The 27,994-nt window shown below is 37.8% G+C and overlaps 1 protein-coding gene across 2 annotated transcripts in view; it reads left to right on the top strand.

Annotated features, from left to right (window-relative positions):
* Positions 1–27,994, top strand: part of GALNT2 (polypeptide N-acetylgalactosaminyltransferase 2) — a 99,192-nt gene that overhangs the window by 50,205 nt on the left and 20,993 nt on the right. For both annotated transcript variants that reach the window (XM_030499789.1, XM_030499790.1), the window contains exons 2-8: positions 1,794–1,884; positions 7,637–7,790; positions 13,271–13,369; positions 13,933–14,000; positions 14,896–14,961; positions 18,301–18,422; positions 25,729–25,816. In XM_030499789.1, coding sequence (XP_030355649.1) covers positions 1,794–1,884; positions 7,637–7,790; positions 13,271–13,369; positions 13,933–14,000; positions 14,896–14,961; positions 18,301–18,422; positions 25,729–25,816 — 688 coding nt within the window. The remainder of the gene's footprint in view (positions 1–1,793; positions 1,885–7,636; positions 7,791–13,270; positions 13,370–13,932; positions 14,001–14,895; positions 14,962–18,300; positions 18,423–25,728; positions 25,817–27,994) is intronic.

Here is a 27,994-nt window from a genome sequence, read left to right as displayed (position 1 = left end):
ACAGAAAGCTTCTCTTTCAGTGTGGTGGTGGGACTCCATACACAGTGACGGTTAGTTTCCCTCACCAGCATGAGCCATGATAATTTTCTTGAAATGTGTTGTATGCTTTTTGGTAGGTGTTTTGGTTTTCCTTGTTGCTGTCATTTTAAATCTTGAAGTGAAATTATTGACCTTCACAAGCAGTAGCCCAAGGCATGTACCAACCTGGTGAAATGTAGTACAAGAACCTAGACAAATTCCTTTTCTCTAGTATCCTTGATGCACGGTGATACGAAAACCATGCATTTCTAGCATTTAATTTTTAACCGATTTAGTGTTTGGATGACTTTTTTTGTCGGAAAATGATGAACAATAACAAAAAAGCAGTATTCAGTTTCGCATTACATTTCAGTTTTAAAAATCTGATGCCTTTTTTTTCAACACGGTTCCAAATATTAGTGCTTAGTTAATGTAGACACTTAAGCTGAATTTATGTTGGAAAATTCAGACATGCCTGGGGACACACTGAAATGATATAATTTGTGGTTGAAATGTTCCCTAATGTAAGTTTGGCCTGTTCCAACTGCTTACTGTTCTACACAAAGTATTCCCAGATGAGGCTTAGGAACTGGTATGGCAAAGACAGTTTAGAGTGTGCACTTTGTACACCATCACCCTGTTCTGGAGGCTGTGACAGATTCCTAGAAGAGATACGAACTGTTCTGCACTGCTTGGCTTTGTTGCCTGTTAATGTTTTTAGGTGCACTTACTGATTATTAGTATAGGCGTAGTATTGTATCTTCTTACCTGATGTAGTACAGGTGTCTTTAGCAGGGTTGTGCAGATAAAACTGGTATTGTAATTGGGGCTTCTTCAGTGCAGATATAGAAAAGGAAACAGAATTTCCTTTGCCAAATGTGTAAAAGCAACAGAAGCTGATGGCACTTAAATCAGTTGGCTAAGTGTGGTGTGCAAATCAGCATACAGTTGCTAATTACCTTTTTATAAATACTCTCTTCTTTGCTTCTTCCAAATCCATTATGGGATAATTCCAGCCTGACATCTTGTGTTTTTGTGGGAACGAGCATACCAGAGTGTGGGTTTTTTTCTCTTGAAAGAAAAATGAGATTTACAGGTTCAGAATAAATGTTGGAAATAGGAAGACGGGGAAGATGGAACTGTTTTCCCCCTCTCTAAATGGGTATTATCAATACTGCTGGATTTGCAACTCCATAGGAGTTGCCCATGAAGCCCAGAAACGAACACGTGAAAAAAGCAACTTGAAGATATTTTGGAAGTATTTTTTTTAATAGTAAGGCTGCCACTGTAGATATAACTGGTAGATAACCTGCCTTTTCTTTTTCAGAGAAAAAAGGCTGTTCCTTGCTTGAGTAAGGCCTTCTTCAGGCTGTAATGTTTTTGCCTCTGTTGCTCATTTGAATGTTAATTTGTTTTGGGGTTTTTTTTTTCTGGGTTTTTTTTATTTTTTTTTTGTTTTTGTGTGGTTTTTTTTTTTTTTGTTTTTTTTTTTTTAATTAAATGCAGAAGCCTATCTTAAACTTTTGTTCTGGTTTTTTGTTGTTTGGGTGTTTTTTTTTTTTTTTTTTTTGGTTTTTTTTTTTTTTTTTTTGGTTTTGTTTGCTTTTTTTCCAAGGAGTGGAGTAAATTATCCTTTCTCTTAAAATCCAAAGTTAGCTCTCTTAGACCACTTCACAAGTTTAGTATCCACAAAACTTAGTTATTGCTGTTTGCTTTGAAAACAGAAAATCAGATCAATTAAGGAGATTATTTTAAAGATTATGTACTTTTTTCAGGAGGACCCAAATGATATCGACCCCAAAAGGAAAGACGTGCGTGGCAGTGATGGGGAGGACAAAGCACAAAGTGTGGAGACACTACCTCCAGGTATTGCAGTAACATTTGTTATGAAAGATCTATAGCCATAAAACATTTATTATTGAAAGCCATAAAACACAGCAATTGTTCTGATTGTAATCATTCTTTGTAGTTTAGAGGTGCTAGGATTGTTTTAGCAATATGTGCTACTCTATTCTTAAAGCTTCAGATTCCTTACATCTTACCTGCTTCACTGCTCCTTTGGGTTTAAAGCCATAGAGAATGTGACTTTTTGCTAGTACATTTGTAGTGTCTGGCAATAGGTTTGAGGTGACATAAAGCCCCTGGTACAAAAGTAGTCCATTTCTCTTTATGGTCAGTGCTGGCAGGCAACAGACAAGTTGCCTTGGGACTGTGCTTGCGACTGAAGAGTCAGCCAAGGTCCATACTTTTTTAATTTTGTCTAGCTTTTGATGGGGTGGATTTTCCTGAGTGTGATGATGATGTACCTGAATTTTCTCTTACTTGCTTGTTATTTGTCACGTGCTGGCAAGTAAGAGCAACATGATTTTTGTTGTATTTGAGTGAAATTGCCTTGAGGATGAGCTAGGAAAATCAAGTGTTAAGGAATCTTCATTTCATGTGACTGCTTCCATAAACTTTTCCTGCTTAAATGTTTCGCATCAATGAGATTTAATGTGTAGCTAGAATTGACATACTAAGGAATACAGAAACAGTAAAATGGATTTGAGTGTTTTACACTGTATTGAAAAGTTTACCATACAGAGGACAACTTATGGTCAGATAGCTTCACAACATGTTTTACTCTTCTTCTATTAATCCTAACGTTTGGCTTACAAATTTATCTTAGCCAAACATTTGAAATATGATATCATAGGTCTTGAAGAGAGAACTAACCAAGGTAAACTTTCCTTTAGGCAGCTGGAAACTTCTATCTGCAATAATGTGTGAGGTATGATTTTTGTTTTACAGTCTTGAACTCCTGGTACAGAATAAGCTGTTTGACATTCATAGCTATTTTCCTGTAGCCTTTGGCCTACCTTGTCTTAGCTGCTTTCTAGAGAGGGGAAACAAGACTCTGGTTATGTGCGTTTCCTTTTTGGCAAAACTTTTACTTTGTGTATGAATTGGGTAATAAAGCCTAGAAAGCTGAAGAGCCTGGCTTACTTTACTTGGTTTCTGGAAGATCTTTTAAAATGGGGGTTTTTTTCCCTTAACAGAACTCTCTGCAAAATTGTTACTGGGATTATAGGTCAGCCAATCTTGCACCTTCCAGCTACTATTCTGATTTCCTTTTTTTGAATGTTTACATATTCTGGGCCAAGCTGTATACCTTTCCTCTAAGACCTTCCTTTTCCAGTTGGCCCTAAGTAACCATTCAAGTATTAAAAGAAGTGGGAAGTGTCACAAACTGAAAAGGAATGATATCACAAGCTGGAAGGACTGAAGCTAGAAGTAAAATGAAGTGTAAAGTAGAGCAGGCCAGTGCTTTTTAATTTCGTCTGTTGATTAGTAATCTCTTATGGCTTGATTTAACAGACAAGAGAATCATTACTGCAAAGTAGTATGAGAGTCTCAAATCAAACATCAAAGGCTACACGAGCAGAATTATGCACTCAAATCACTATTTTGATTATTTTCAATTCATGTAGGCAAACTTTTGAATCCTTATGGCAGCGAAGCTTGGAATTCATATTTCTGTAGATTCTTTGCACTGTCTTAAAGCTAAATGATCAAATTTTAGGAGGGCTTTAGTTCAAAACTTTCTTGCTTTTTCCACTGAGGTGAGGAGACCTGTAGTTTAGATTTCAGCATTACGTAGAGTGGTATCTTCAGAACTTCTCAGATTTCAGGGACTGCTTATTATTTTTATATTTAAAATGGCTTTAAATAAAGATTAAACTCTTGGGGTTTTTACCTTCTGTACATCAGAGTGTATCTATTCTTTGTCATTTGGTGACTTTTTTATATGCTGCAGAAGTCTACTGTTTTGTGAAAATAGTGATGTTAGCTTTTGTAGTTAGAAAGACTGACCCTGGATTGTCTGCATGGATAACTGAAGCAAAACTGTATAACCAATTCTCTGTAATGACCGGAGTTTCAGCAGTTTAATTAAACAGCTCTTTCTGTTATTTAGTAAAGATCTGGAATCTCTTAATGCTTGTAAAGCAAATTAATCTTATTTATATTAAGTATCCTACTGCATTTAAGCCATATTGAGTAAGAGGAGTACAAGCTATTTAGTGGATTTTTGTATCCATCTATTCCTACTCTTTGTTGCCTACTGCTTGGTTGCATGCAGATTTATCTGCTATGCTTTTATTTTTCTCTTCTGTCTCACTTTGAGCTGCTCTTACTGTTATCTATCTTTTCCCTAATAGATCTGATTCATATTTCACATTGTTGGCAGGGCCTTCTACTGGAGCCAGAATGAGGCTTTGTCTCATTCCTGGCTCCTGAAGCCAAATTCACTTGCTCTTATAATCTGTAGGCTGTCACTGCTTTTTGGTAAATTTAGCCCTGTGAAGTGGTCTCCTTTCTTCTAAGGCTTACTTAATGCTTTCTGGACTAGTGTTGCATTTGCTGGTTTTAAATTCTTGGAAAATGGTAAACAATACATTGAAATGATTTATATCGAGCTCTGCTTGGATGGAAACTGGAATGGAATAAAATACAGCTATTTACTACAGAGAAAAAATACCAAAATGTGCTTCCTGTTTAAAATAAACCAGCTTATTATTTAAAGTAATAGCACTGAATTGCACTATTTTTGTTGATGGCCTTCTCCAAGATTTCGGAGTTAGGGAATACCTGGGACAACAAGAAAAAGTTTCAAAAAAAACTTCAATGGATTTCACCTCTTTCTTTTTTCTACTTAGCTTCTCAGGCTCAGAACAGTCTGTAAAATAAGCAGTTCTTGTCAAAACCAAGTTTAGCACTGCACCATACCCTGTTGAGCTTAAAAGATTAATTTGTTTCTTGTTAGGTTTCAGCACAATGTGTATAAACACATATTTGCTCAAATTTAAAGTTACGAACTTAAGTTTGAAATAATGTAGTTGTGTTTTCCGGTACTTATTCCTCCTGGTAAAGTCATTGAAACTCAGGAAACTATGGAGCCAGCTAACTCCCCAGAAGAAATTAAATCAAATGTGCTCCTATTTGTATACCCCAGGGAAGTATACAACAGAAATAGTACCCATTATTGGAAAAGGTTCGTTAAACCACTTTTAACTTCAAAATAGTTGATAAATTGTCAGAAAGGCAAGCCTTTCAGCAAAAGTAAGGCTGGACAGTATTCTTAGCTATGGATCAGCCTTTCATTTTCCAGCACTTGAGCCGTTAGCGCTTGTAACCATGTGGGCAACCCAAGTTACGTGTTGTAGTTCATAAAGAGCACAACCTGCTTAAGAAGAATGCTTGCAACAGCATCACCCTTTATCACTAATGTGATGCCCTTATGACCTCTTGTGTTTTAGCTACTCTTTCCGCCGGATGGAAGGCAACTGGAGGAGTGGATGGGGGTGGCAGCAGGCATAGCATTAAACTCCATAGGAAGTTGAAGAGTTTGAAAGTTGAAAGTCTACATAAATGCATTTAAAGTGTAGATTATATTTTGTAAAATGCACTAAAAATCTTCATTTTTGGACCAGAAAAGCAGTGACATGACACGTCTTGTATTTAAAAAAGATATTCAACATATGTTCCATGTTGAAGCTATATTACAAATTAGAAGCAAGGGTGATAATGTAGTTTAGTTACCAAGGAGTTTGCAAAGCTTTGGGAAATGCTAAGTGAGAGAGTTATATGGGGAGATGATCTTGTGATCTGTTTCTTCCAGTTTTCTGAATCAAGCCACTCTTGCATTTTGTATAGTTTTGTTGCAAGTGAGGTTTGGTGTCATTTTTGTAAATAACGGTATTGGGTTATTTGTAGAGTAGTAGCTGGCTGGGGTGTAAACTTGTTTTCAAATTAAGTTCCTGGAAATATTTTGAAGAAAGAACTTGAAAGGCTAAGAAAAACTTGGCAATCTATGGGCTACCAACAGCAGCTGGAAAGCTTCCTTTTTAGAAGAGTAACTGGAATTTGAAAATCTGTGTTTCTCCCTCTGGTTATTATCCTGTTGTTTCCCTTCTGGGCTACTTCACCAAGTATATATTGAATGTTCTGCAGTCTGTTTTTGTTTAACTTTCTAGTTCTGGCTTGTGTGTCTGTGCATGGTTTAACTTCTTTAGGATGGTAATTCAAATTCCAGTCCAAGTTGCTTTTGTAGATGAGCTCCTTGGATGATCCTGAGATTGTAGAGGATTTTTAATCAAGTTGGTTGTATTTGTCTGGTTAAACAACAGACAATTATTTTATTAATGATGGAAAGTGTTTGTTCTTTCAATATCAGAATCTTCTAGCAGGAGTTAACACACCATAGTTGGGGCACAGCTTGTGGATAGGAAGCTGTAAATGAGGCCTGCCTTAGTTTCCATACCTGGCAGGGTGAGAGATGGAGCAAAGGTAAATCTTGAAGCATCTGAGCAACGTCTGGCTCTTGTTAATAGCTGTTAGAGTGTATTCCCTCTAGGCATATCAGCTTAGGATATACCTGAGCTATAATATCTGTCTAAAAGCTGAGTTTGGATAGAGTGACATCTCTGCAACCTGCTACTTACTGAACTTAATTAAAAGTACCTCAAAAGTACCTCAAAAATTCGTGAAAACAAGGAATATTAACTCCTCTCATCTGTAATAAAAAGTGACCCCAAAAGACAGCTTTTGCTTTGTAACTTCCCCCCCCCCCCCCCCGCCTTCAATGCCAATGGCATGTTGTATTCATCACAAGATGCACACAGGAGATTCTCATGCACATCTGTGTTAAAACAAGAATGCCTGTGTTGCATTGGAACTTCAGATCTGATTTTGAGTTAAAGGTATACATTTGCTCTAGGTAGCACAGGTCTGGCTGTCAAAGGCAAAAAAGTAAACGTTCAACCAGAGGCAAGAGCTGGTAGTTTTAAGACATTTGTTAAACATAATAGTTGTTTTATACCTGAAGATGGTGGACGTCCTGAAATTTCATTCCTGGTGGCTGAATGTTAATCTGCCACTCTGTGCTGTGCCACAACCAGTCATATAATGATACAGCCCTTGATAAAGAGGGATTAATCTGTGAATCATTTCTGATTGTAAAGGAGATTGCAGTTATGTCATATTGGAGTGCCATGTTTTGCTCTGCCTACATGAAATGCTGTTTTTTGAGAATAATGTTGTCTTGTACTTCTAAAAGGCCCGTTCTTCAAATGGTTTGATTATAACTGACTGTTTTTACTGATGTAATGAGACAGTAAATTAAATTATAATGTCTTTGAAGTCTGGACTGAATGTTAAAAAAATAAATGTTTCTTGGATAACTTTATACCCAGATCATCTGCCATGTTAATGCATGTCTTTATGTGGAGGGTGGTTGTTTTTTTTTTTTTAATGGAAATTGGGGTACTTGGAGTTAAAAGCCAAGAAAAAGCAAACCAAAACAAAAACCTCAAAATTGACAAGATGAGCATAGTTTGGTGATTATTTGTATAAACTGAGATTTGTAAAATTGTTTAATTTTATATTAATTTTCAGGGTGTTCTAGAGGAATTTAATATGCAAAAGTGGCTGTTGATACTACACTGTTAACAATTGAGGTTTAATTGTGTTGTTGGAGAATTAAAAAGCAAGCTGTTTCATCAGTTATGTTTGGATTGCTGAGTGCTGTTCTTTAAATTGAGGAGATTAAATTGGCTATTTTCCTGTTTTTCTGTTGTAGGAAAAGTTCGGTGGCAAGACTTCGATCAAGATGCTTATGTTGGCGCTACTGTGGTGCGATCTGGTCAGGATCCATATGCCCGCAATAAGTTCAATCAGGTAGAAAGTGACAAACTGCGAATGGACCGAAGCATTCCTGACACCAGGCATGATCAGTAAGTGCCAAACTGAGTCATGTTTGACTTGGATTAACTGTTCTGTATGTGTGGCTTTTGAGCAGCAGTGGTTTTTTCTAAAGCAGGAGAGCTCTCCAGCTTTCGAAATGACAGAAACAGTAAACACTGGTGTGATCCTTGGGCAGTGGGTTAAAGAACAGTGAATCTTAATCAAGTTTTTCCCGTTTCCATGACTTCTGTCAGTGTGTATTCTATATCCAAACTGTTGCTGCCTTTCAGTCTCATTTTGTGCTTATCTGATGGCTTTTCTTGGTTTCTACATTTGTAAGTAAGTGTTTTCCACTGTAAGGATGATCAAACAGTGGAGCAGGTTGCCCAGAGAGGGTGTGAAGTCCCTAGGCATAGGGATGTTCAAAGCCTGCTGTAGTTGGCCCTGCTTTGAGCAGGGATTTTGGATTAAAAGACTTCCAGGGGCCGCTTCCAATCTCAGTTGCTCTGTGATTCTGTTCCTCTTAAGTACATGACAGTTGTCACCTCCAGACATAAAGGAATCCATTTATGCACACCCTGGTGAACATAGGAGAGAATTACATTTCAAAATTACTTCAGTTATGCATGAAAACAACTTTTTTTATCAGGCTACTTGTGCAGATTCAGGAAATAGTACATTTCAGGAAAAATTTTCTTGTGGGCAGAGAAGACTCATTTCAGAAAGGGGTTTGAGTGATTGCGGTGATCTCATTTAAGCAGAATTGATTAATATTAAAACAACAGTTGCATTAGGACTTCCATAACTTAAAAATAATAAAAGCAGGTTGAAGTTGGTTTTAAAAATTAGGCAAGCATAGTCTCAAAGCATAAAATTAACCAACTGTGCACAGTTAATATGCCTAACTAATTCTGCAATTAGGAAGAACGTATACCCACCAGGCACCAGAGGGAGAGAGAAAAGGAAGGTACCTGTTTTTTCTTCCATAAAGCTCTTTAATCAGGAATGGCATAGTGAAGGGGATTTGTATAAAAATTCAGGCACTTACTGTGTCATTTTTAAATCCCGCGTATAATAGCATGGGTTTAAGTTCCTTTGAGCACATGATTGGTAGATAGAGTAAAGCAAGTCATGTATAATTTGCATTAATTGAGCAGAAAAGTAGGAAGAATCTGGTGTTTCACTTGTTGCCATGAAAGCACTGAAAAGCATGATACCCACGGTATGTATATTGAAGAGATTGTGAATTTTCTTCATCACACATACTTTTTATGTTTGGTCATATGCCCCCCCACCCCACCAAGATATGCTTTCTAAAATTTTGGAACACGTGTTCTTTTCCCGCAAGAGTAAAGCTCAGCCACCACCTTCTAGAAGCTTCTATAATTCAGATGATATGCTGAATTTGGAACTCTCCTAAATATTTAATAACCTGAGGGGGGGTCTAACAGACAAAAGCCAGACAACTTAAATATGAGATGACAGGAGACAAATTATATTAAAGTGGCTATGTTTTAACTGTTGGTGTTGTGGTTATATCCTGGTCTGCCTGGTTTTTTCGATACATGGAGCTTGGAAAAGAACCCTGCAATTGAGAGAGATTTTTCAGGTTAAAGGCTTTATCTGTGCTGTGATTCTTACTTAGGCTTGGCCATGGAGCTGATTTAAATGCCCATCAGTTTGTAAACGATCATCTTAAAGAGAAAAAACCTACCAAAAAAAACAAAACAAAACCCAAAACAACCCAAACTGAAGCAATCATTCCTGCAGATTTTCCATGATGCTCTCCCTGCCAAGTTGCAATTAATTTTCCTTCTATTTTGGCAAGGACATTCATTATAGAAGCCGGAAAAGTTGCATAGAATATTTGTTTAGGAACTGTCCAATGGAAAGAGCAAGAGCAATAGCCATAGGAAAAAGAAAATGTTGCTGAGGTCTGAGCATGTGACACTTGGAAGCATGTTATTTTCAATAGAATTGGAGGCAACTGGGCTAAGATTAATCTCTCTTGTGGAACTGCTACAATCTTTTTCTTTAAGAGAAGAAACCTGAATGAGAAAATAATTGTTTCTGCTTAAGCAGCTTTTTATTAATTGCATGAATGTGTCTAAGAGGCTGTTTAACTACATAATAATACTATTTAATTGCTGAAATTGTGTAGGCTGTTTAGAAGCAATTTATCAGGATTCTGCATTAGGTATGTAAATGTATGTGCAATTATGAATCTCTTTTACATTGCTTAGTCTTTTCTGCATCAGACAAACTTTTACTAGCATCGGGTTAAGACCGAAGTTTTCTACTTGCTTTTTGTGAAAGCCTGTCAGCAGCACTAGAAGACACTTTGGTTCACCTGTTTCAACTGCTTGCCTTTATTTTAAACAGAAGGGATCCAACATAAGAAAGGAAACAGTGACAGGAGGTCTAAGCAGGAATGCAGATTTTCAGCCCAGCTGATGCTCACAACTGCCACTTCCAGCAACTTTGAGAAAACTCTGGGTTTCCTTCTGTTGCAGTCTGTTGATGAAGGAGTTATCCCATTCATGGTAGATTTTGGAGATCCCGAAAGTGAGTGTCACAGTGGTAATAGGAAACTTCCAGAGTTGTCCTCGTGTCAGTGTAAGATAGTCTCCCAAGTGGGACGAAGGGTGAAATACTCCATGGCTTTTCTGGATAAGTGTCCACCATGCTTATTGCGGACCAGTGGTTTCTGATCACATCTCTTAGCTGATGTGTTGGCATAATTTTGAGAAATTACTGTTGAGTACTTTTAGATGGACTAAGCTGTGTTTTCTTTCTCATGGGGCAATTATTAGAAGTTTCTGACCCTCATACTCAGGGTTTATTCTTAAGTACAGAAGAAACTTTCCTGCTTTTGGTACCCCAGATATCTGTTGAAGTGAACGCTCTCCTTACACTGGCTAAAGTGGATATTTCTGTCAAAAAATGGTTTCAACAAATCGTGGAGGTTTCAGAAAATCTTTTCATTATATGAACAAGTTGGCGACTCAGATTTCTGGGGGAAAGAATGTACTTTTCATTTTTTAACTGATTTTAATGAACTATACTAAGCATTGAAGGTCTAGATTGAAGTTTTCAGTACAAGTTCTATTTTATCCAAATGTATTTTCTCATTCTGCATGTAAAATTAAGTACTGTATCTTGAGGAAGGAAAGTCTAATCTCAGTGCCAGAAGTGATGACATTGTTGCTTTGGTTTGAGTTGTAACTGTGGCACTATTGACACAGCAGAATAGGAGGACTGCTACTATTTCAGTTAGAGCAGGGATTTTCTGAAGAGCCGCGAGCAGAAATACTCAGTGAAACATTCATCCAGTTTTATTTGGAAGCCTAAAAATCTTAATTTCATCCTCAGAAATATGCAGTAGTGCTCTTCTGTGTTTTCTTAAAATTGAGAGGCTTCATTACCTACAGTAATTCCACCCTAAGATGTGCTCCGGCTCAAGTGCTCTCTTCTGCAAAGAGATCAGTATAAGTTTAATGTGACTTTTAAAATCATTCTAATGCAAGTGCTTCATGTGGTAACTGCATGCACGGTAGTCTTGTCCTCTGTGGGCAATTTGAAAGTTAGCAGAAGAAAGATAAAAAAGAGTGTACTTTTTTTGGCATGTCGTGTAGCTGTCTAGATCAATTGCCAGAGGCTCACAATAGAAGTTTTAATTCTTTAGGTTCCAGGAATGCATACACAATGGATTTATTGCTTCAATGCTGGGCACTAGTGGCCATCTTGTATACCTACCATTTGAGAAACAGAGCTGGAGCATCTCTCTTGTGAAGATAGGCTGAGAAAGTTGGGCTTGTTCAGCCTAGAAGACCTTACAGCATCTTTCCAGTACCTAAAGGGGGCCTACAAGAAAGCTGGAGAGGGGCTTTTTACAAGGATGTGTAGGGATAGGACAAAGGATAAATGGCTTTAAAGTGAAAGAGAGTAGATTCAGATTAGATACTAAGAGGAAACACTTTACTGTGAGGATGGTGAGACACTGGCACAGGGTGCCCAGAGAAGCTGTGGCTGCCCCATCCCTGGCAGTGTTCAAGGCCAGGTTGGACGGGGCTTTGAGCAACCTGGTCTAGTGGAAGGTGTCCCTGCCTGTGGCAGGGGGTTGGAACTGGATGAGCTTTAAGGTCCCTTCCAACCCAAACCATTCTATGATATGGTCTTGCTTATCTGACACAGGAATTGTAGAGTTGGCATGGGCTTTATTTTTCTTCAGAATGAGTGAAGTCCCCATGGCACAATAATTTTTTGTTTCACAGCAACCACTAATGTGTGTGATGTTATGGGTGTGTTATATAGAAAACACTATAGGTTCTTGGGACTTCGTAGGGTGGGCAAAGGGCAAGAAGCACATTGCCACCTCACTCTCTGATTCCAGGAAGTTGAAGGTGGCATGGTTTATGATGCATGTTGCAGATGTTAAAACAGGTGTGGAGCAGCCTTTTATGTAGGCAGACACCTAGTTGTAGAAGTTTAGGTAGCAACGTGTGATCTACTTCTCTTCCCTTAAAAGCTGGTTTGATTAATTATGCATGGAGTATAGAATTACGTGCTGAATTTGCTACAGGTGTATTCTGGCTAAGTTTATTCTCTCTGAAGACAACTAGGCCTGTTCAAACTTTACCTCTAATATTGAATAAAGCATATGTGAAGAAATACATCGCTCGTGTATGTTACTGCGTGAATGGTGATTGGTATTGTGACCTGTCAGACCGTAATGCCTTCAGCATAAACTCAATGCACAGTGTTTCCTAGTACTATTCATTTCTAATACAATGAGACTAGTGTATTTCTTAGGTTTATTATCAGTGAATTTAAACAGCTTAACTTTATGTAGTCCTGCAGGAATTAATTTGGGATTTGGTTCTTTTTGTTCTTATATTAACTTCAGGCTACTAGAAGTGATGAAAAATGACTTGACATAGGTGGAATATTTCATTATCTTTATGGTTTGGAAGGATGTGGTTGTGCTTTTAGTTGGCTCAACATTGTCACAGTTAGCTTTGTTTTTCAAATTCTGAATGTTACAATCCTTACAGCTTCTCGCTAAAGCAGAAAACTGTTTTCACCTATGAGGAGGACCAGGGTGCTACAGGAGCTTTAAAAGTAAACGGAGAAGTAGATGCATGCCATTCTAAAGAAGAGACATATGGTAGCCTGTGAACCTGTGCATTTTAATTAAAAATATGCTCATTCACTAAGATTTATTGAATGCTTTTAATGTAATGTAAGTGCTCTGGTTTCATACTCAGTTGCATGAAAGGTATTTATGACATAGCGCAGTGATGATAGTCTGGTGACTTTCCTGAACCTGCCTGTATCTGACACTGACATCTTAGTGTACCAAGACAGTTACCAAAAGTAGCAAAAGAGGAGTTGATTATAATCTCACCTGAAAACAAGGTAATTCATTCTTCCTAGGTAGACATAGTGTGTACGTGAGTTTAATGAAGGCTGTCTGCTACACCTGAAATGTAAATACTGTGTTCAAATTAAAGGGTATTATGTCTTTCAGGTGTCAACGGAAACAATGGCGGATAGATTTGCCAGCCACTAGTGTGGTGATCACCTTTCATAATGAGGCAAGATCTGCTTTGCTTCGAACTGTTGTCAGGTATACCTAAGAGACCTTGATTTTTTTTTTTTTTTTTTTTTTGTTTGTTTTTTTGTTTTTAGATGAAGGCTGTTAATTTATGTCAGATAATGGCTTATGATAAGGAAGGGAAGTAACAATCCATTATGCTTTTCTAACCCATTTGCTGAGGGAAACATGAGTCTTAATTTCATTGATGCCTTCAGTTCTTACACTCTGAAATAGCAATGTTAAACAAAATCTCTCCTCTTAACTACAAATGCATAAAAGTGTGGAACCAGTTATCAGATGATGTTTGGAGGTTGGCTATGTATTTTTCAATGAAAAATCAAGGAAGGTAGATTCTCAGGGGATATTTGACCTGAAGATATCTGGTGCCTCTCTTCACAAACACTTTCCATGAGAATAAGCCAAGAGCTTATTTTTGTTGAAAATGGCATCCTGGGCTTGATTCCACCATGGCTTAACAAAGTAACTGCTTTTATGATGTTGTAATGGAAAATTAAGACTGTTCAGTATTGAATGCCATTTTTTCTTCTTTTTTTCTTTTTTTTTCTTTTTTTTTTTTTTTTTGTCTGTTTCAGTGTCCTTAAAAAAAGCCCATCACATCTTATTAAGGAAATCATACTGGTGGATGACTACAGTAACGATCGTAAGTACATTTACAGGGTCCTTACTTTATTTTGTTTATTCTGGTAAGACTTTCTGTAGAAGCTAGTAGGTGACTGTTGAGAATAGGTTACATGAGTAGGAGTTTGCAGACACTAATCCAAAATCAGGTTTTAATTCTTTCATATCTGTTGTTGTGGAAATGTAGAGTTCCGATAAATGTTTCAGGTACATTTTATTACTTCCTGTTAGCTGAAGGAGCAGAGTGTATAGTTGAAAACAGCCTTGCCATAGTATATTATCTGATGTAAAAACAAACCCCATGGTGCTTGCAGCAAATGTTTTCGTAGCTCTGCTTTAAATGAATGCTAGTCTCCATCAATCTCTTGGAAAAATTCTTACTGAATCTAAAATAAGTCAAGAGTTTATAAGTACTAGGGTGTCACAATACAAACTTGAACAATTGAAATGGACCTCTGAGTAACATTTCTTAAAGGAAGCTGATGTCTATACTTGCATTGCTAGTTTATCACAAGTTTAGGATAGTTTTAAACCTTAATGTTGTTTAAAAAGTGAGCTTTATGATATACAAATAAAACAGTTTAATCCTATTTTTAATGCAATGTAGAAGCTGTCTAAAATAAGCAAAGGGCGTATCACTAAAAAAAAATATTACAAGAATGTAAGCTTGCAAAAAATTAGCTTTAAGTAACATAATGAGAGTGCTAATTTCTTAGCCTTGTAATATTTCTTTATTTCTGGTGAGATATGTAGGTTTGGGTTTGTTTTTTTTTTTTTAAGCCTATATCTTATATTTAACTACTTATGACCATAAAAATTTTCCACTACAAAGCTTTCGGTTTTCTTTGGTAGCTTGTCTTATAGTATCATTCAGTGTTGGATATCAAAGTTGATTTCTTTATTTTTTTTAATTGTAGCTGAGGATGGTGCTCTCTTGGGAAAAATTGAGAAAGTGCGGGTTCTTCGCAATGATCGCCGAGAAGGTAGGCTTCCTCTGTGGGAAGATACAAATTCCGCTGTGCTGCCTTACCCGTTAATCTTCATCAAGCCTTTTAAAGGAACATTCTGCTATGTACATTCCATATTGGGGGGGGTATTTTCACTTTATAAATCAACTTTCTATTGGAAGGAATAAAACCAAATGCATTTGTGGAAGTAAAAACAGTGATTCTGATTAATTCTGTTGTTGTTGTGTGCACAGTTGCCCATTGTTGGCTTTCACAGTGAAAGCTGCCTTGTGAAATTGCCTCTCATCCTCAGCCTCTCCTTCCTCTTACTGTACTGAATCCTCAGTTAAGCTGCTCCCATTGTATGTAAGGTCTCACTATAAACTGTATGAATGTTTGAAATAATCCAGCTTAAAAATAGCGCTCACTATGCCGGGTTCCCTTACTAGAGGTTATTGTAAGAATCTAGTTTATGGACAGCCCAGTGAATACTTTGTTTTGGCAGACTTGAGTGGATTTGAGCTGCCAAGAGGGCTAGGACCAGGTATGCCACATTTGCTGAAGCCATGTAACAAACTCATCTTACACTTCTGTTTTCTATTTGTTGCTTTGTAAATTATGGTTTCATATCACTGAGCCCTTCACTCAACAGTTTCCTGGCTATGGAGCTTAAAGTATTAGATGTAGGCAACTGTTATTCTACAGCTGTTTGAAATAATAACAGAGTTGACAATTGAAATAGCTTACTGAATTAGCAAGTATGTGTTTTGCTTGTGTAATTTTATAAACACTGTGTCTTCTAGGCTGCCAGCCTAGCCTGGGGAGCAGCTAGAAACATCATATTGTCAGAAACTGGAAATGACATGCACAAAACCTGTGTTCTCCCATAGTTAAAGTTATTGCACACTGATGGGTTCTTTGTGTTTAAATACTTAGTTTGGAGTATACTCATGAACAAAGGCTTGTTAGGAAAGCAGGTCTTTTATGACTTGCTATGGTTGCAGTGTTCTGAGCAAGTTAATGTCATTTTTATGATCAGAACATAAAGATGGAATGGAATAGTAATGGAAAAACCAGAATGAAGTAACACTTGTACTAGTTTTTTGTAATTATGAATACTCTGTACTACATATACAGATTCTTACTTAAAAATATGCACCAGTATATCTGAAAATGAAATACGATATGACAAATCTTTTACTATGTCAGAAAATAACTATTTACAGATTAAAGGTAGAGTACTAGTTTATGTGGTATTTTTTGTGAGATTAAGATTAAATTATTATCATGGGACCTTGTGTACTGTTCATAAAGTTTTGCCTAGGCATCCATGTATGCAACCAGGTGATAATTAAAATGCTGTAACATTCCATTTGATTGCTGGCTTGATATGCTTGAGTTTGCTACTTTGCTTTTCATTTTCACTCTAGGCTATCAGGCACATACAAATTACAATTTAAGAGGATCAGTGAAATCAACCAGTGTGTAAGATGCTAAGAGTAACACAGTAGTATGAACAACAGAGGGAAGCAGCGTGTTTTAAAACAAAAATTAAAATAAAGGGATGGTGCCTATGGAGGGGATAACACTGACCATCTTGCTTTCAGAAATGTGATATAGTCTCATCTGTAGGGCCAGAGTTTGTAATGGGAGCAGATGTGTTTTGGAGGGCATGGTAGTCTACAGAATAAATGTTCAGTGGAACCTTCTTGACTCTTTCTGTTCTAAGACCGAATGTGATTGTAGAGCACTCAATGACCCAAGTGGTCATCACCATTTTTTTTACTCCTAGATCTGAAATTAGAAACACTGTTGTGTGTTTTCTGTGGAAGTAGAGCAAGACAGTAGCTTCTATAAGAATGTAAGTTGGAAATAATAAGCTCTGGAAGGAGGAATTGTAAAAGTAAAACAAACTTAGCCGGAGTGCATGAGGATTGGTTTGATGTGGAAAAACTGAACAGAATGGGTTCAAAGGTTGGAATTTGGGAGACAGCATAAAATCAGGGAGGTACAGTTAGCTGCCAATGTACCACAGATAAGGTGTAGAAATACTGCCCAAGAGTACTAGCACAGCGCACATCTACAACAGTGAAGTGCTCACATTTGCAGTAAGAGATAGTACAAGGATCTTGATGAGGCTGTTGCTGGATGCTGGACAGAGAAAACAAGGTTTTCGTCTTGAGCATCTTGTATTCTGTTTGACAGAGTCCAATTTGTAGGTTTTATTTTGTAAAGGGAATAGAAAGAAATGGGCTTGACTCTTAGAATGTTTCAGTTGTGGGGGTAACAACAGATTTAGTGGGAAACAACGTAGAGAGGAAAAAAAAGTAATTACTTGCTCTGGTCTTGAGTGATAATGAAATCGATGAATTTTGAATAGTAGTAGAGAAAAGCAGGGAGGAATTTTGCAAAGAAATTAGAGGAAGCTTGCTATTTTTGTGTACTGATGTGTATGATGGTATGTTCTGGAGTATGTGTGTATGTATAGCAAGGACTTTAAGGAATGGTGAGGTCATCCAATGAACAAATAGCAAAAGAGAAGGAAGGAAGGAAAGGAACAGGGTAAATCAGTGGGGGAATCTGTGTTATTGAGATGTAGAGAAGAACCTTTTGGCTTTTCCAGAAGTTTCTTCCTAAAGAAATATTTTCAAGATTAGATTAAAAAAGACGTGCACCACTTCCCCCTCCCCAAAAAAAACCCAACAAACAAACAAACAAAAAACCAACAAACCAACAAAAATCAAACCAAAACAAAAAACCAACAAACCAAACAAACTACAAAACAAGAGAACTGCAAGAAACACGAGGGAAAGCCAATTGAAAGGGAGGGGTGAGGGGAAGGCTCTCAGACGTGAATGAATTCTTCCTGGAAGAAGTTGATAGAAGAATGAGCACACTGTGGTGAGAACCAAGATGGTGGGTAGCAAAAAGGTGGAGAGGATAAATTAATGATTGTACTTTCCTCAGTCCTGTCATAAACTATAGGAAGGGGGTTTGGTTTTAGGACCAATCTTGAGTAATGTTTATCAGTATAAATACCATTTCCTGTAATGTAATTTAGTGTGAATGCATTTACTATAAATACCAAATAATGTAACACAGCTGTACTTGTGTATCACTTTTTTTGAAAAGATACTTCAATTCTTCTACTTAAATTGATTGAGACCTGTAGACTAGGGTGCAATAGCTTGGAAGCTTGCAGGCTGTTTGGTATGAAGTAATTGTTAACTACCATCTCATTTTGATAATGGAACTTGTGTGTTTGTCCTGTCCGAGTTAGGGTAATTTAATTCACAATTAACTTGGAATGCAATAGGTTCTTACTACGGTGTTTTCCTGAGTAAGTACTTAAAACTTTGTATCTTTACTTCTCAGGCTTGATGCGCTCCCGTGTCAGAGGTGCAGATGCAGCACAAGCAAAAGTGCTGACCTTCCTGGATAGTCATTGTGAATGCAATGAACACTGGCTGGAACCACTTCTGGAAAGAGTAGCTGAGGTTAGTAAAGAATTTTAAAGTAATTTCCTGAAGGAGTAGCTTTTAGATTTTAAAGCCATCTGTTTTATACTACATTAATTTTATGCATTTTTCTAAGGAAGCCTTTTCTCTGAAGTGAGATGATGGAGGAGATCGGAGAATTCAGTGATTAAAACACATTTTTGTTCATTTAATCTGTGAACACAGGAACATAAAATCTGACTATTTATTTCTATCTTTATGAGCAATTCAAATATATGCTGCTTTGGTTCTTTAGGGACCTTCTCAGTAAGTGTCGAAAGTCTTTAGAGGAAAGTATAGTTCTCCTCGACCAATATCATCTCAATGTAATTCAGTTTATCTGAGTATTTGTGCCTCATTGAGATTCAGTGTGATAATAGGAGAGAGGCTGAGCTGCGAAACTAAAATTCTCATGGAAATTAGGAGGGACTGTGGGCTCTCGACTTCTGTGAAAATGACACTTAGTCTGTGTCCCGGAAAAGCAATTGAGAGGATTGAGAGTGAAAGTATAGTATTTTCTCCAGGGATTGGTTATGCATATTAACTTGCTCTGGAAAATCTCAGTTGAAGTGGAAAGTGAATCAAGTGTGATCCCCAAAAGCACTGGGGAACACTCAAGACAACAGGGTTTTTCTTCTTTCTTAATTGCATTCCCTTTCTGGTAAACTCCCCTTCCTGTAAGGGGAAGCAGTTAATTTCAAAATGCTCCTGATCAAAATGGGTTTGCTCTAAGCTACTCTGTCTTGTTAATGACCGGTTCTTTGCTTATCCTACGTGTGTTTTCCTTTGCATTTGCCCCCAGAAATGGGGACCGGGGGGAAAGGAAGGAAACCCCATATATTCAGCATGCCAATAGAGAAGCTATCAATTGATGACTGATTTTCCTTATTTTGTTTGGTTCTGTGATGCTTTAATAGAATCATATATATAAATCATTTAGGTTGGAAAGGACCTGTAAGATCAAGTCCAACCTAGTTAAACTAGCACTGCCAAGACCACTACTGAACCATGTCCATAAGTATCAGGTCTGGATGTGGTTTAAACCATGACAGTGCCTTTTAAATACCTCCAGGGGTGGTGACTCCACTTCCCTGGGCAGCATGTTCTAATGCTTGACAACCCTTTTGGTTAATAAATGTTTCCTAATATCCAATCTAAACCTCTCCTGGGGCAACTAGAGGACATTTCCTCTTCTCCTATCACTTATTACTTGGGAGAAGAGACTGACACCCAACTTGCTGCAAGCTCTTTTCAGCTAATTTTAGAGAGTGATCAGGTCACCCCTGAGCCTCTTTTTCTCCAGGCTAAACAATCCCAGTTCCCTTAGCTGCTCCTCATAAGACTTGTGCTCTAGATCCTTCACCAGCTTTGTTGCCCTTTGTTGGACACACTCCAGCACATCAATGTCTGTTTTCTGGTGAGGAAGCCAAAACTGAACACCGTATTTGAGGTGCTGAGGTCAGGGGGACAATCCCTTCCCTAGTCCTACTGGCCACACTGTTTCTGATAGAAGCCAGAATGCTGTTGGCCTTCTTGGCTGCCTGGGCACACTGCTGGCTCATGTTCAGACAGCTGTCAACAGATACTTCCAGGTCCTTTTCTGCCAGGCAGCTTTCCAGCCTCTTCCCTAAGCCTGTAGTGCTGCATGGGGTTGTTGTGACCCAAGTGCAGGACCTAGCACTGAGCCTTGTTGAACCTCGTACAGTTGGCCCCAGTCCACTGAGTATTCCAGTAATACTGTAAGTTGCCTAAGACATATTAGCAGTTAAAATCCTATTTTGGAGCAGAAATAACTCTAATCAGCTCAAACCTGGACGCTATTAAAGTACCTAGAGCCTACAAAGCCCTTGAGTGTGAGTAACGTGGCATTTCCTTCTGGTTTGGTTTTTTTTTTTTGCTAGTGTACAGTGCTACAGACTCAAAAGGATTGGGGGAATTTCTCTATAACTAACTAGAAAAATAAATTGGAAGGCATTAAATATATTTCAAAAGGAAGTTGAGAATGCCTGCAGGTAAAGCACTAATGGATTCTGGGATTTGGGAACTGTTTTCAGGCCTTTTTGTGTAAATGGTGAATGTAAACCCTCTTATTAAATTGCTGACAGTTTTGTTAGGATCCAGCATCGTATGTGGTACACTTGATGGGAAAAACTGATGCATAGTTTGCTATGTGCAGCAGCTACTTTTTAGCAGCACATGAATTAGTAGATCCTTCAAAATTGACTCCTCACCATTATCACTGTGATACACACTAATTGTGTGTCGTTGAATAGTTTTCAGCTGTATGAGTACAGTTTTCCATTCCTAAAAGTTTGATGTACTGTTAAATAATTGATGTGGAATTTCAATTTACTTTTATCTGGGAAGATTCTCAACCAACAGGCATGGGGATTCATAAAGTAGCTTCTAAACTTTCTGCTTGTTCAAATAATTAAGGCATGGATAGCGTTTACATGTAGTATATGATAGTTCTTTGTTATTTTAAATGGATTGATTTTGCTCACTGTGCAGACAATCTGTTACTTGATGTTAATGGGCAGTGTTTTCTTGATAGTTTCAGTGACAATAAACTGAATAAACGTGAAGTCATTTCTGCTCTGGCCTCAAGGTGACTTTTTCAGGTCAGGGCTAATATGCATTAGTAGAGAATTTTCTGATGCACTGCTGCGTCTATTCTGTATATGGTGGAAGGTGTAGGTTTCTTCTTTTCTCCTTTCGTTCTAGAATTGCCCAGTTGGCATTTAATTCTGTCAGACTTTTGGAGGATTAGTTGTGTGTGTTACAATTTAAAAATTTATAGGTCACAAGAAACACTTCGCATTGAATGAGTTCTATAATACTCTATCTGATGTGCTGTAACCGCTTTAGAAATCTGTGTCTCTGATATCTTGCTTGTGTTAGGAACACTTGAGACATCAAGCTTTCCTCGTCATTTGAATGATGATCCATCCCACAGTTTTCTTCTCTGAGATGATTTCCTGGTTAGAATATTTGTCTATTGACCGTGCTTGTTTAGCATTCCTAGAGGGGCCTGACACTGCTAGGGATTTTTCTTCAGAAATTTGAGCAAAGGCTTAAAGCAGAAGCAACATACATACAAGGTGAATATTTGAGTTCAGACATGTACAGATACCCACATACCCTGGAGCTGGTCTACATTCTCCCTCTTCGTTCCCTCCCAGAGAATGATTTTCTGCTGATTCCCTACAGCTACCTTTTATAGCCTTTAGATTTTGTGTGGTGTGTGTGTATGTGTGTTAAGGGAGATTAATGAGGAAACAGTGGGGGTTAACCCTTTGATTTCCCAAAAAATCAACATAGTAATAAGCATACACAGTCTTGGGAACACTGGTAGCTACTACCTGTTTCATGAACGTTTATATACTTGGCTTTTTCCATTTCAAGTTTCTAATCACTTTGACATTCTATTCTTGTAAATCAGTCGTATGAGAGAAAAAATGAAAAATTCGGGTGCAGAACCGATCTCATCTGTTTTCATAGCATAACTGTAAATCCTGTATCACTTTCAGGAAGGTATTTTTAAACAAAGAAGATATTAAAAGGAAGGAAGATCTAAGATTAAGAAATGAAGTGTGGATCCCTTTTTCATATCTGTCTCAGATTTTTGTGACCTTGAATGAGTCAACTTCTAACTGCCACAATGCTGAAAGGAAAATATTCATATTTTATCTTTAGAGTCTTGTGAAGCTTAATCTTTGAAGTGTCTTGAGTTTGTGGGTTTTGGGGGGGGGGGGAGGAAGCAATGTATGCACAATCTTGAGGATAATTTCTGATGGTTTATGAGAATAATATATAGTAGTCTAACTCTCTAGAGCATGCATGACTTCCTAGTGAAATATTAAGATGAAATTTTCTGCTACAGATTTCCAGGCAGTAGAGACTTGCAGTATTCACAGGCTATTTCTTTCCATTATCTTCATCAAGGCACACATGGTTTTCCAATTGTATTTTCCATTATAAGTTATGGTGTCAACCCCTCAGAAAAATTTCTAGTTCAATCACCCTATGGATAAGTAAGTATCTTCTTGTAGGATAATTTAAAGGGAACAGCTGCTTTTTTGTGTTTTAAGTGAATTAACTCCCTGTATTTTGGAGACCCACAAGCTCTTTTTAGCAGTCTCTGCATTAAGAACTTTGTGGTGTTCTGCAAAGCATCCCCTTAAGAATGTCCAAGTCTTTTGTCTGCTTTGCTGCTGAGCAAATCTATAATTTCAAATCATGACAGGAACAGCATGTTTCCAAGCCAACAAAGTGGGGTTATACAATGAACTTGAATGCTCACAACCTGGGTGTTTGTCTGTCAGAGAAACAAGTGGAAGTTGTTTAAATAATGTATTAGATGTAGCAAGTGGTGTTAGTGTGGTGTTGCACTGATATTGAGAGAACTAATCAGACCAACAGTAAAAGTTTGAGGAAATCCTAAATGTGCAGACGCAGCGTCCTACCCACTTACTCAGCATGGGGGAGGGAAGTTGAAGCCTAATTGAAGCTCTACCTAATGTGACACCTGACAGCTTGGGCAACTTTTACCACCAGGTTCAACTGTACCAAGTAGAACCACTTAAGAAAATGCAAGTATTTGTCAGAAAAGTTTTTCTTAGGCATGGGCATACCTGTATAAGCCATCTCAGTTTCAGCTAAGGAAAGAGGGAGAAAAGAAAGGAAGGATGGTTTCAGTTTTGTAACTCATCCTGATGGGTGTATTGTGAATAATTGGATAGGCTGATAGCTTCTGACTCATTAAATAAAGGAGTTTCCTCTTTCTCTTACTGTATACAGAATGCCTAAAATAAGGTCATGGATGCACCTGAAGTGCTTCAGTGGTGTAGGAGGGCATACCAACACAATTAGTGTTTTGTAGTGAAGGTGTAGTAAATCGTAATTGCCTCTCAACTACAACAGTTAGCAAAATTATATGCTTGCATTACAAACAGGGCTACAGCTAACGGAAGCAGGAGTTAAAGAGGTGATTGATGGAGGAATAGGGCAGGTTGATCTCTTGTCTATGTTTCTAGTTTGCTTTAGACTAAACTTAGTAGCAGACCTGATTAGATTTTATATTATATCCCTCATAAAAGCAGATATTTGTCTCAGGTGGTATAGCCACAGTCATACTTAAAAGGTATGTAGAAATCTATAATGATAATGCTGGCTCACGTTCAGCCAGCTGAATGTGAGCCAGCAGTGTGCCCAGGCAGCCAAGAAGGCCAATGGCATCCTGGTCTGTATCAGAAATATGTGGCCAGCAGGACCAGGGCAGTGATCATCCACCTGTACTTGGTACTGGTGAGGCCACACCTCAAATCCTGTGTTTGTTTCTGGGCCCCTCACTACAAGACACATTGAGGTGCTGGAGTGGGCCCAGAGAAGGGCAGCAAAGCCAGTGAAGGGTCTGGAGAATACGTCTTATGAGGAACGACTGAGGGGACTGGGGTTGTTTAGTCTGGAGAAGAGAATGCTCAGGGAGGACCTTACCATTGTCTACAACTACCTGAAAGGAAGTTGTAGCTAGGTGGGGGTCAGTCTCTTCTTCCAAGTAATAAGCAATAGTACAAGAGGTAATGGCCTCAAGCTGTGCCAGGGGAGGTTTAGACTGGATATTAGGAAACATTTCTTCACAGAGAGGGTGGTCAGGCATTGGAACAGGCTTTCCAGGGAAGTAGTGGAATCACCATCCCTGGAAGTGTTCAAAAACCATATAGATGAGGCCCTCAGTGATATGCTTTAGTGGTGGCCTTGGCAGTCCTGGGGTAATGGTTGGACTTGATGGTCTTAAAGGTCTTTTCCAACCTAGTTGGTTCTACGATTCTATGAGTTGTCAGCTTTTAGCTTAGTCCTCAGTTCAGATTCTCTTGAATTCACTTGGATTCTCTTTTTGGCTAATACAGAAGTTAGTGACCTTTTGCTCACTCAGGCAGAATGACATAGTAAATGCCAACTGTAATTCGGACTTATTAAAATCAGCACAGATTGAATAATTAAGATTCAATAAATGAGAATGGGTGTTTAATGCGCTTATTGGACCAAGCAAAGCATTTGACTAAGAGTTGCTTCGAAGTCTCTTATTATGAGCTCAAGTTATTCTCATACTAGTTAGGTTCCAATCTGTTCTGTATGATACTGATTAGCAAAGTGATGCATTGCTGAACCACTGTTCAGAATATATGTATTGTTGTTTGAAGACATACTTATGAAATAAATTCTAAAAATTGACATGTTTAGGTTGGTATGGTTTTTAGCCACAGGAACTATTTCTCTATAATAGAGATACCAAAATTTCTCCTGTTCAAAACTTTTTTTTTTTATATTCACAGATTTGGTGATACACTGTTCTGAAGTTATCTGTGCTCTTTGAATGATGTTAACTTGTGGAGCTCAAACTTCTATTTTGAAATCAACCAAAATGTTCCATCAAATTGCCATAGAGGTTATGCTTCAGTGTGTAAATGTAACTTTTTTTTTTTCCCCAGTAAGTCATGGAGACAAACTGGCTTAACCATGATACTGCACTTCTAATATTAGATGAGTCTCATTTTTTTTTAGACTACTGATGTCTGTGATCCTATTGGATGATGCATGTGGAGCTGTTGGAAAGATTTTTTTGTTTTGTTTTTCTTAAAATATAACATTACTCAGAGTAGTATATGAGACCATGGGTGGACAGAGAAATGTGGTATCTGTACCACTACAATCTTGGCTGCTGGAGATTAATAGCATTCATTAGTCTGAGGTGTTTTTAGGTTCTCTTTTCTATCTAAATAGCTGGTTGTGAAGTGTGATTCTTCTCGTGTGGTATGGATTAGCATAAACCTAAGACTTTTCTGATTGCAGAAAGGCCTAAGTGTTCCATAAAGGTTGAAATGATAAGATCATAGTATACTGCGTGGCTAGGGAGATTTGCTGTGGAAAACATGAATTGCCTGGATGCTTCTTTTCTTTGAGCTGGTTTAAAAATAAGAATGGAAGCACTGTGTGCTCAACTGCCTTTAGAACTACAAGTTTGCTGCCTTCTTCAAGAGCAAGTCAGAAGAGGGGGATTACTTGAATATAAGTAGCCTAGCACAGGAAAGGTTTCTCAGCCATATTGTGTGGTTTCTCCTTTATGAAGCAGTGCTGAGCAATGCTGTTTGCAGCACTGGCTGTTCAGAGCCACAAGTTGAAGTAGGGGGAGAGCTGGGGAAGACGTGCTAATGAAATCCTGCTGAACTGTTCAACATCTCATTCTGCCTGAATCTTTATATATTGATTTCATTATTTCAATATTACTTTCTAATATTTATTTTAGGACAAGACCAGAGTTGTGTCTCCTATTATTGATGTAATTAATATGGACAACTTCCAGTACGTGGGGGCGTCAGCTGATTTAAAAGGCGGTATGTACCTGTACTGGAATACAGATTTAAAACAGATAAAAGGCATCAAGAATCAAAGCTCATAATCACTGCAATTGTGGAACGGGCAGTTAATGTACTGTTCTTCCCTTTCATGTATGTAGTTTTAAGTTCTGTAGGTCACTTGTTTATAGGTTCGGATTTTAATTGGCCTTACTGTCCTCTGCTTTAAAACAGTTCATCTTTATTATACTAATTCTTAAAAGTTTATGCTGCCTTTTACCAATGTGCAAGACTTGTTCCGATGTCTGTAGGATTGTGTAAACGTGTCAAAATAAGCTTATGGCCAGAGCTTATGATTCTCTTTTTAGATAGGACAGGCTTTCATTGCTTACTAGCTTAGAAGCCCACCAAGAATGCGGTGCCTATGAGTTTTTTTTCAAGATGCTAGTTTCCTTAAAAAATTAAACTCTTCTGAATAAGCAGAAACCTTTGGAATGTGTTTAAAAAAAGAAATGTTTTTGTTAGCCATGATCTGTAATTGTGAAGAGAGTAACATGTGACCATGAAAATTTGTAGTGTTTAGACCTTTACAGTTACAAAATTCTCTGTTAAATTGAGTTTAGAAGTACCTCAGTTTCACTACATCTAGCTAGTGTAAGCTGATGACAGCAAATAGTGAAAAAGACTTGTGAAACCCTCAATAAGAATAAATACATAAATCAATTGTCCCCTCTGCTTTTTCAAGGAGAGGGAGGGCAGTCACACACTAAAATCCTTACTCATTACAGTTTTTTAAAGCTTTTTTCACTGTTAGCAAGAACCTAGCATTTAAAATAGCTGTTCTCAGCCCCCTTCTCTTTTTTTTAAATAATTGTTCCCACAATTCTGGAAACCGAACTGTCTGCATAAAGATACAAGATGAGCCACAATATGGAAATTATACAGAGCTGTTTTCATGCTTTTTCTGAATAGGCTTTCTTGAGCAAGGAAGGAAAGAACAATTTCAAGTCTGTCCTTTCAGTTATTAGTCTCTAACTGGCCACCAAGCATTGTTTCAATAAACTATAATAAAAGCAATCTTTGTGTAATGTTGCATATGCTTAAAGTTCATCAGTGATATGGAAGTGAGAGGTTCTATATCCTTTTAATTAACATTTTGAAATAAGACCTACAGTGCATATATTCACAGTATGCTAATGTATAGTTCCGTGCTATTATCTGTGCGCCAGCTTTATTAAAACCTTAAGTCTTTTACCCAATCTATTCATATACCTAGAGTATGGAAATCTCTATACCATTATGTGGCTCTTATTGTCTGCACTAAGAGGAAGAATTCTTTCAATGAAACCTTTGATTGGTTCCTGCAGGGTTCATGCTCTTTAATTCTTCCCAAGTGAAGTGGGAGAAGATTGAGAGATCATTTCACTTGTTACTGCTTTTCATGCTTCATCTTTGGAACTAAGTTTCCCTGTTTTCTTTCTTTCTTTCCTTTTTTTTTTTTTTTTTTTTTTTAACCATCTTAGTGCTTGTTTTCTCCCCGCATACACAATAGCAATAAATTATTCTTTACATATTTTTTTTAATGTAGCCTCTGTGCTTCTGGATCGAGGAGTGAGAAGCTGTCTTTTTTTTTAATGCTAACAATAGAAATTTTGCGCATACCAGTGTTTAAGGCTATCTGGGGGTCTGTTGAAACATGAATAATAGATTTCTTTTCAGTTCCCAGAGGACAGATTACCATGTTAGAGGCACTACAGCATTTGGCATCTCAGGACACTTTCACTGGGGCCAAGTCTAAACATGGAAACCAAACTATGCTTTCAACCTCAGATACAGTATCTGTGGGGCTGAAGCATGGAGAGTTGAGACAGCTGGGACAGCATTTGTGCCTGCTCTGTTTTGAAAGGGCTTAATCACCCAAGACCAGCAACCTCACAAATGCTACAAACTTTTTAAAGTGGACAAGGCTGAAATAATTCACAAGTCTGGCCAACACTAAATCCGTGCATTTCATGTTACAAATTATTTTTGAGGGGGGATTTGCAGAAGTGTTTATGCTGCTCTGAGAAGGACTTTAATTACTGGAATAAACTGTAGTTAACTGAGATGTAATAATTTAGAGTATGCCCGCAATGCAGTTTACACTGGATAGAATTTCATATTGGTTGTGCACTTGTGTTTAAAAATACTTCTTTTACAGAGTTACTGATATTATCT

The sequence above is a fragment of the Strigops habroptila genome, chromosome 10 (assembly GCF_004027225.2).
Source record: "Strigops habroptila isolate Jane chromosome 10, bStrHab1.2.pri, whole genome shotgun sequence".
In the NCBI taxonomy this organism is placed as follows: Eukaryota; Metazoa; Chordata; class Aves; order Psittaciformes; family Psittacidae; genus Strigops; species Strigops habroptila.
This window is presented reverse-complemented; position numbering and strand designations above follow the sequence as displayed.